This window comes from Rhagoletis zephyria, unplaced genomic scaffold (genome assembly GCF_001687245.7).
Source record: "Rhagoletis zephyria isolate East Lansing unplaced genomic scaffold, Rhagoletis_zephyria_1.1 Rzeph_scaffold_09728, whole genome shotgun sequence".
Lineage (NCBI taxonomy): Eukaryota > Metazoa > Arthropoda > Insecta > Diptera > Tephritidae > Rhagoletis > Rhagoletis zephyria.
Window position 1 is genome coordinate 5,448 of NW_016166806.1, and position 10,463 is coordinate 15,910.

At 34.9% G+C, this 10,463-nt stretch overlaps 1 protein-coding gene across 1 annotated transcript in view; it reads right to left on the bottom strand.

Annotated features, from left to right (window-relative positions):
- LOC108375990 (proton-coupled amino acid transporter-like protein pathetic) overlaps positions 1 to 10,463 on the bottom strand; it is a 16,968-nt gene that overhangs the window by 5,334 nt on the left and 1,171 nt on the right. Inside the window, 3 exon segments of the mRNA XM_017632152.1 lie at positions 5,273 to 5,423; positions 5,504 to 5,556; positions 5,558 to 5,597. Coding sequence (XP_017487641.1) covers positions 5,273 to 5,423; positions 5,504 to 5,556; positions 5,558 to 5,597 — 244 coding nt within the window.

The window sequence follows — 10,463 nt, forward strand, 5'->3', positions numbered from 1 at the left end:
AGATTTTTACTAATTGCTGGGAAAATCCGACGTTTACAGATTTTTAGTAATTTTTAAAAGAAAGTTCCCAAGTCGAAAATAATTAAAAACTTAATTATTTCCATAAATATTGGAAATACAAAAAAAAATCATACAGACTTTCGACTTACCTTAGTGAGATCTTTACAAAAAAATGGAAAATAATTCTTTTCACAGTTTTGTTTTTTTATTCAAAAAATGTCTAAGTCCAAAAGGTTTAAAAACTTCCTTATTTCCATAAATATCGAAAATTTGGAAAAAAATCTCAAATAGTTTCAGCCCAGTTTAGTGAGAGACCTTAAAAAATCTAAAATGATTTTTTTTTTTTAATCCAATACCAATACAGTTTTTTACTTGAAAATATCACAAAAATTGGAAAATGTTATATAATATTCTCGATTTATTTTAACGTTATTTGTACAAATCACCGAAAAGAATTTTTTCCCCTACAAATCTATTTACAAAAAAGGCTAACACCAAAAAAGTTTTAAGGTTGAAAGTCTAACAAAATATCACAAAAATCGAAAAAATTCTATATAACATTTTCGATTTATTTTCACGACATTTGTAGAAATAACCGGAAAAGAGGATTTTATTTGCCAAAAAAATTTTTCACAAAACACGCAAACACTTATGAGAGTTTTCTATTTGCAATCATTAAAAAAATATCACAAAAATCGGAAAATGTTATATAATATTTTCGATTTAATTGCATGTTACTTGTACAAATCAACGAAAAAATTTAATTTTCTTACTAAAACAATTATTTTCACAAAAAATCTAACACTTTCCAAAATATCACAAAATCATCAATATTCATATTTAATTAACAGTCCAAACGCTCTCGTGAGATTTAGCTCTGTTAACATTCTTCTCTTCTGCTTTGTATTTTGCTTTCGCTGTTAAGTATTCCAAATATTTGTCGCTCTTAAAATGCGCTTCGCCAGTTTTGTTAGCATAGTTGCCAACTTGGTGCTTTATGCACTAGATTTAGTGCTTTTAGAAAATTAGAACACCAAAAAAATGGTTTAGTGCCTTGTGCCCTTTTTAGTGCTTTTTTCTCCACTAAAATTTCTGACTTTACAAGAATCTACAAATTTAAATGCACTAAAATGCAAACCATGATTGATAAAAAGACGAAGTTGCAAACCCACGCAAGCACGCAGATAAGTTAAGTGTTTATTTTTTTATTTTCTTAATTATTGATTGACTACACAGTCCGAAAAATTTTAACTTTTTTTGCCACCTGAGTTCATCGGTTTATAGATTTTTCGGGGCTGAATCCAAATCTGGCTGCAGAATTTCTCTACCACGTCAGAATTTTGATATATCCTAACCTCTAAGTGTAAAAACACGGTTTATTATAAAACAACATTTTTTTCGCTCATTTCTACTTAGGGTATCATTAAGTATTACTCTTCCCCTTCAAAATTCAATTTCGTTTGTTGCGATTCGATTGTTCTTTCTCCAGATGTACCAATTTTAATGTGCAGTACTTCGGTATTACTTCGTAAGCATGAATGTGTATTTATTTATACATGTAAATATTGTTTATTTTTTTACTTTTGTTTACCACAAACTGTTATAAAAGAAGGTATCCTTTGATTAAAAAAAAATTTAGTGCTTTTAGTGCGGTAAAACGCTCTTTTTTCCAAGGTCTGGTGCTTTTTGAAATTCAAAAGTTGGCAACACTGTTTGTTGGCTCGAAAAATGTGGCATTCACAGTTTTTGGACCTTCTCTATAAATATACGTTCTCTGAATATGCGCTCTCTGGTAATACAACTGTATTATTTGTTCCATGTGTTGGCACTATATCCAAACAACGCGTGTTAAACAAGTAAGAAAGTCTAAGTTCAGGCGGAGCCGAACATTAAATACCCGGCGCAAGTATTAAATATATGTTTTCCACCTTTCCGAAAGCTGCCGCTACATGATAAGCTGGGGTGTATAAATTTTAAGTAAATTAGCGTCCTTAAATTTCGAAATATTGAAATTTCAAGCATTTCTGAAATTTACCGGTTATATGAAAAACGGCCGTAATTTTAGTCCGATTTCAACAATTTTCAACGGTTTGCTTTTGTGTGGCAAGCACAATAACCATACCGAGTTTTGCACAAGTTGGTAGAACGGTTACCGAGATACATATATGTGATCATAAGTGGGCGGTGCCACGCCCATTTTCCAAAATTTTATCACAAACATATTTCTTTGTTAAGAATTGTTGCACCCGTCAATTTTGAAAAAATTAGCTTTAATATTTATGATTTATCGAGGATCTCGTATTTTTCTAAATTACCGTTAATGGGATGTGGGCGTGGCTATTGTCCGATTTAAAAATTTTCGGCCATTGGGTATACTGTACCAGGACCAACAACTGTGCCAAGTTTGGAAGAAATTGGTGCAGCGGTTACCAAGTTATACACATGTAACCATAAGTGGGCGTGGCTACGCCCATTTGCCGAAATGTTATAATATTCTTATTTTTCGTCTAAAACTCATTGTAAATATCAATTTTGAGTGAATCTATCTTTAGTAGTTACTAAAATATCGCAGTTTTCGTATTTCTGAAAATTACCGTTATATGGGAGGTAGGCGTGGTTATTGTCCGATTTCGCCCATTTTCAATACCATCCGTCCCACGCCCAAAAGAAGTCCACGTACCAAGATATGCTCAATTTTTACTCGAGTTATCGTGTGCACAGACGGACGGACGGACAGACAGTCACCGCTTAATCGATTTCTCTTTTCATTCTGATCATTTATGTATACATTTGTCTATATCTATCTCGATTCGTTTTGCCTGTTACAAACAACCGTTATGTGAACAAAGTTATAATACCCTTGTGCACAAGTGCGCTCGAGTATAACAAACAGTGCAACAATTCGTTATTTTAAGTGTTGCGAATACAACTTACCACTTAAATTTAAGACATTGAAAATAAAAATCATTAAAATCGGCCCAGTATTTTAAGATTTTTCGGATTAGAATCTTTCAATTTTATATAACACAGTCCAACATATAAATTTTCTCCGAGAAAAGGCTGGTAGCCATTTCTAATAGATTTTGGGTCGCCGAATTTGTAAAAAGGGAGACTTATATGTACATAAACTTGAATTTTAAGAAAATAAGGCCAAATCAAAAATCGGCTAGAAACGGCTAATTTTTTTTGTAAATCGGCTAAGAAATCGGCTGCCGGCTAAACCGAATTTTCTCCGGCTGTTTGCTATCGCAACCGGCTAAATCTAGCCGGAAAATGACTAAACTAGCAATACTGAATAGAACGATGAATCCGCATTCAAAGGTAGAATTTTTCGAAAGTTCTGGTGCCAAGTTCCCTTGACAAAGTATTAAATATAAATAATTTAGAAAATCTTTTTGTATTATATATATAAATTTTTATCGAGTACAGAGGATCCTAAAGTTAAGATAAATTCAATACCTTTCATGAAGAAGAAATGGTAAAATAACTTTCGTCCGATCTTTGTAATTATAGGAAGAAGAAGTAGTCCTATAACTTTTTTACCAAAGCCACCAGGACGAGGATCTAAGTAATTTTAGCCTTTCGTCCGTTTCTTTCGGCCCAAACTGGTCCCTCCGTTTTAGAGATATCTGGCACAAATTTGGTAGACAGATGTGTTTTTATAATGGATTAATCGGAACCGATAAAATAAGACCACTATAACATATTGTTCCCATGCAGCTGATTGTACAGATATGAGATTTGCTTCTTTATAACTATTAATTTAGGCAGCTAGAACAGAGAAAACTTCTGGGCTGTTTGCTTAACAATGATAAATTATCAACTATGTACTAAGAATATCGTCGAGGTCGTTACTGTATAAGCAACATTTTTATATATTCATATAGGTATGAAGGCTTCGCAAATCGAAAAAAATTGATTGTTTCGAATAGTGTATTTTAGAATTTTGTGTGGAAGTGTGAACACGTGCCTAGTTATCTGATTATCTGGATTAATTTTCAACTTTTAAATCAAACTAGCATGGCTATCAGCGTTGCCACAGACAATTTTTTCCCTATCAAAATTTCCTACCATAACCAACCAAAACCGACCAACATTTTTTGAGTTTTAAAATTTTTTTCAAGGTCAAGTTTATTAAAAATGTAGATAATTTAACATTTATTAAGACTAAAACACAGCTAGTGCAATAAAAACAAATTAACTGCGTATAACGACTCATTTTACTGTACAGACTTATCGAAATGTATGTCTCTTTCCACATTCGTACATATCGTCACTAGATACGAATAAAGACGCGAGGTCAAAAGTTGACAGCGAAAAAAGACGCGTAAAAAAATTTCGGCGAAGAAAGACTCTTAACATAGGCGACGGCAAAGAAATACGCATAAACTTATTTTCGCGCTCAACTATGTTTACGAGTGTAACAGTATACGAATTCCCCACAGAGTTTTTTTTCGGAATGATGTTGAATCCATGTTTACGCGTCTTTTTTCGCATTTTTTTCACGCGTCCTTTTCTGCCATCAAATCACCCGAGCGTCTTTATTCGTGTCTAGTGACGATATTATTATTATTACGTCGGAGATACCCGCGCTGCGACCTAAGAAGATGTATTGTACTAAATCCTTATTGTTGNTTCTGACCTCATTTTCCTTCTACGATGACATTCACGAACACAGACTTCGATTGCGAAAACCTCCGCCTGGAAATGGTTGGGTACGATCGCATTGGCAGACTTTTCTGGAATCTTGGTCCAAGTACTATACTTTATGATATATGGATGGTCGTATTGTATATTGGTACAAATAAATATTCTTATGAATCAGGTATATTTACATGTTTGCGGCCGCCGTTATACAAACGCACCGGTGAAATATTCGTGTAAAAAAGGTTGCTGAAAAGTTTGCGAGATACATATTTTATATTTTTCGCAAATAACTATTACTCATTGTCTCAAAACCTACCAATATCCAATCAAGCCTACCAACCTACCAAATGGAAAAAAACCTACCAGCTTTGGTAGGAAAAGCATATCTGTGGCAACACTGATGGCTATATATATATTTCATGGACGCTCTAGTATGCATGCATTTGTATATACATACAAAGATACATGTGCATGCCGTTATTCTATATAATTTCACAGTTATTTTAATTTCTTTTTTGTTTTCAACGCACAGAAATGCATTTCACATGTACATATGTATGCATGCAACTCTAAAATATTCATGCTTACACACACAAATATGTGATTATAAGTTCCCAATACTTACGAGTACATAACTGCAGTGTGTGCAAATGAAAGCTGTGAAGATAGTGGCAAAAATTCCAAGCACAATGCCTGAGTACATAAAGGCGATGGGCATAGACAGGATGCCAGTACCCAAAGAAGCCTTCAGCAGATGCGTGAGCGTTTCGTTATCACTACAAACATACATATAAAGTAAATAGAAACAGTTAATTACGATACGTGGGATATAAACCTAAAAAGCTATGGCACTCACGTTGTAGGATGCTCCACCTTGCGTTCTGCGAAAGGATCGAAGTCTGGAGACTGGCAGCGCCTGTTCAACATCTTTACGCGGTTGGATTTTGTATCTGGAAATGATGAAACATTAAAGCATTACATATTTTTAAATTTATTTTATTATTTTATTTATAGACAAAAACACTTATGGCCTTATTTATAAAAAATAAAGTAGGTTTAAAAAGGTTTATAAATTGACATACATACATACATTGTCATCAAGGCGAATTTATACAAGGTGGTGTTAACAGAACAAAAACAAAAATTACAACAACAAATTATACGCTCCTTGACAATCAGTACAAAGCCAAATTACAACAATTACATGATTTTGACAAAAGGTACAAATTCGCCGTGAAATCAGCGGATCCGATAACACCACCTTGTATAGATTCGCCTTGATTGTCATACATTTTTCAATTTATAAACCTTTTTTAAAGCTACTTTATTTTTTATGAATAAGGCTATTTACATTAGGTTAAACTTTAGCAGATAAATCACTGCCCGCACCTCAGTTCGAGCGTTGGTACTTCGACTTTCTTTGCGCCACTCATATTTTCGCAATGTACCAAATAGATTCAATTTAAGATTATTTTTTCTCACAAGCGATGAGTTTTATAAAATTATATCGGTCAACTCGTTGGTTGGTTATGCGCTTCTTTTTCTGTCAGTTGTAACTGCCGCTGTTCCGTTCCATACACAAAGTGTTGCTACCAATCGCGTCCCAATCAATCGCCTCAAATGTAACTGAACAAGCAAAGTAAAAAACATGGTGCTGTCTGCAATTGTTTTATAGTGAAATTATATAGCTGTAATTTGTGGGCTTTGTCGTCTTGCTTTGTGGTGCTTTTGCGGCTGCGGCTTCAAGAAATGTGCAACATCTGCAAAAAAAAATCGCGCTAATCACGCTTAACTACCGGCTGCCGTCGAATTGCATAGCCCACTGCAATTACCGGGTGTCGACGGCGTTGGCGGGTAACTACTGTGGCGGTAGCTCGGCCATTCGCTTCAGCTTGAATTCAATATGGTCAAATACCATAGATGAGCAAAATGATACCATTGCATGCATTCATACTTACATACTTGCATACATACATCTGGACTGACTAAGTGACGCTCTGGAAAGTGAATTCCATTGCAACAACAAGGAAAATACAAAGAAACATAAAACGTACACCTCTGCTGTAGAAGAGAACATACAGTGCTCTCTCGTTTTTTATAAATTTTATTTATTTAATTTTATCGGCGAACTCGCAATAAACAAATCGAATTTTGGGGAGAAATACTATGTTTGATTTATATGGGTACATACCTAGTTATATACACACACCCCGCGACAAAAGATAGCTCATCAACATTTTTACCAGTTTTGACTACTTTTCTTTTGCTTTTTTAAAGGTTCATTATTTTGATATAAAAACATAGCTCTTTATCTAACAAATACCACATAAATCTAAATTTCAGACGTTGTACATAAATTATAAAAATTCCACAAACTTTTCATCCCAATTCCAAGCATTTTAATTTTAATTTCTAGAATAATTTTTGGTATGCAGTTTTATAGCTTATTCTAGTATAATCAAGTGCAAGTTTGAAGTTGCTAAAAAATTGCGTTGCTTTTTGATAATTTTTTTTCTTCCATATAAAAAATTACTTCCATATAAAAAGAAAAGTAGTCAAAACTGGTCAAATGTTGGTGTGCTATCTTTTGTCCCGGGGGTATGTACATATATAAGTAGATATGGATATGCATTTCCAATCCTTTAAGCCTTCGCTTTCTTTGCGCAGCAAAAATTCGCTGGCTTCACTGAAAGCAAGATTTTCTCGTATCTTTCATCTTCATAAGCCTGTAGCCGATGGTTTCAAAGATCTTTTACCACTACCTATATATATATGTATATATATATACCAATTACCTGCTACTTTGGACTAAGTCGGCAATTTAGAAGTAAAGTCCTCTCCCGTCGTGAAAACATCCGATGAAGCGGCTCTTGGAGTTTTCGAGAGAATGCTTCTGCGAAAGATTTACGGGCCTCTACGCGTTGGCGAGGGCGAATACCGCAGACGATTTAACGATGAGCTGTATGAGCTTTACAACGATATAGACATAGTGCAGCGAATTAAAATTCAGCGGCTCCGCTGGCTTCGCCATGTCGTTCGAATGGGCAGAAACGCTCCTGCTCTGANACCTGCTACTTTGGACTAAGTCGGCAATTTAGAAGTAAAGTCCTCTCCCGTCGTGAAAACATCCGATGAAGCGGCTCTTGGAATTTTCGAGAGAATGCTTCTGCGAAAGATTTACGGGCCTCTACGCGTTGGCGAGGGCGAATACCGCAGACGATTTAACGATGAGCTGTATGAGCTTTACAACGATATAGACATAGTGCAGCGAATTAAAATTCAGCGGCTCCGCTGGCTTCGCCATGTCGTTCGAATGGGCAGAAACGCTCCTGCTCTGAAAGTATTCAACGCGGGTCGCGATGCTGGTAACAGCGGAAGAGGAAGGCCTCCTCTGCGTTGGAAAGACTAGGTGGAGAAGGACTTGGCTTCACTTGGCATTTCCAATTGGCGTCAGTTAGCACATCCGAGAAATGACTGGCGTACTGTTATGAACTCGGCCAAAATCGCTTAGGCGATTACAGCGCCAATAAAGAAGAAGAAGAAGACATACCTCTAACCAATCAATTACACATACATGAATCTAACATTTCCCGTTACAATTAGTTTGCATAAGCGAGTGGCTACTGTGCTGTTCGTTTATTAGTCTTGCTTGATTTACTACTCGAATTGCATCAGATGCATCGCGTCATCCAGCTAAGCGGTCAAATCAACACAAAACTATTATTTTCTGGCTATTTATGGGTCAGTTAAAAATGTGATTGTCTGCGTCTTTGGGAGATAATGTGTTTAATGTTGCCATATAATTGATAAAACTAAGAATACTTTTAGGAGCGTCGCCAAAATAACAATCGTGGCATAAAAGAAAAGACAACCAAAAAATATTGAGTAAAAATTCCTAACACCCAGGGGCTGGATTCTGTAACTGGGAGATTTCAAGTTTCCATTGGAGTGTTAGGAAGTGTGAGAATAAGTTTTAACTGTCAAAATTGTGTACACTTTCTCATTTTGCGATCAGGCCTGCTCATACCGTGCCATCTTTGGCCCGAGCGCACTTGTGCACAAGGGTATTATAACTTTGTTCACATAACGGTTGTTTGTAGCAGCCAAAACGAATCGAGATAGATATATGTAGACAAATGTATGCATAAATGATCAGAATGAAAAGAGAAGTCGATTAAGCCATGTCTGTCTGTCTGTCTGTCCGTCCGTCCGTGTACACGATAACTGTTTTGAAAATAGGCGTAGCCACGCCCACTTATGATTACATGTGTAAATCTTGGTAACCGCTACACCAATTTCTCCCAAACTTGGCACAGTTGTTAGCCTTGGTACAACATCCCAAATGGCCGAAAATTTTTAGAATCGAACAATAACCACTCCCAAATCCCATATAACGGTAATTTAGAGATATACGAAATCTTCAAAAAATCAGTAAATATAAAACCTAATTTATTCAAAAGTGATGTTTGCAATAACTCTGTAACAAAAAACACGTTTATGATAAAATTTTGGGAAATGGGCGTTGCACCGCCCACTTATGACCAGTTATGTATATCTCGGTAACCGTTCGATCATTTGTACCAAACTTGGTACGATTATTTCGCTCACCACATAAAAGCAAAACGTTAAAAAATTATTAAAATCGGACTAAAATTACTCCCACTTTTCATATAAAGGTAAATTTCAGAAATTCTTGAAACTTCGATATTTCGAAATTTAAGGACACTAATTTACTCAAAATTGATACTGTAACATTATTATGGAATTTTTGAAAGTGGGCGTGATACCGCTCACATCTATACATATAATAAAATTGTAGATATTAAAGAAAAATTAATGTGGGGGTCCTTATTAGAGCACCAGAAGCCAAATCAGCCATTTTTAGAACTTTTGTCTGTCTGTCTGTCTGTATGTTTACACGCGCATTACTCGAAAACAAAACGAATGCTTGGATTTGAATGCAGCTTTCACCGATGTATTGCTAGAGGTCTAACTTAAAATATAGAAAGAAAAAAATTAGAGAGCTGCCACCTGTTGAAAATTGCAGTTTAAGTAAGTTGATAAGAAAAAGTGAATATTGCAATATGGCCGTCAAAAGAAAGAGGCTTAAGAAAGCTTACATCCAAAAAAAAATTTTTAGAGTTGCCACCTGTTTGAAAATTTTAATTTAACATAAATTACAAGATAAATTGAATATTGCAATATGGGTATCAAACTGAAGTGGTTTAGGAAATTTTACTGCCGAAAATATATTTAGGGAGGGTTGCCACTTTTTGAAAAATTGTATTGTATTAAATTAATAAAATAAATGAATACCTATAATAAAATTGTAACAGGCCGATGTCCGTACGTTATAGATATTAAAGCAAAATTAATATGGTGGGTTTTTATTAGAGCTACAGAAGCCAAATATCCAATTTTTAGAATGTTTGACTCTGTATGTCTGTATGTTTGTAAGCGCATCACGCAAAAACTAATGTATGGAATAAAATGCAGTTTTCACCGATGTTCATATTGCTAGAGCTCTAATTGAAAATATAGAATCCATTTTTTTTTGTTTTAGTTTATCGTCGATCATTATTCCTAGGTATTTGAATGTATTAACTTTTTCCAGTGCGTCGTTGTTTATATTTAGAGTTAGCAACGGACTGTTCTCAAAATTTGGCCTTGATATAACCACAAACTTAATTTTATTGACATTCAATTAAGTGTGTTCAAGTATAACCAATCGCACTTTTTTGGAACTCTGTGTGGAAGGTTTTTCGCTAAAAAAATTAAAAACGTTTAGTTTTTGCTGCCAAAAAATTAAGAAATCT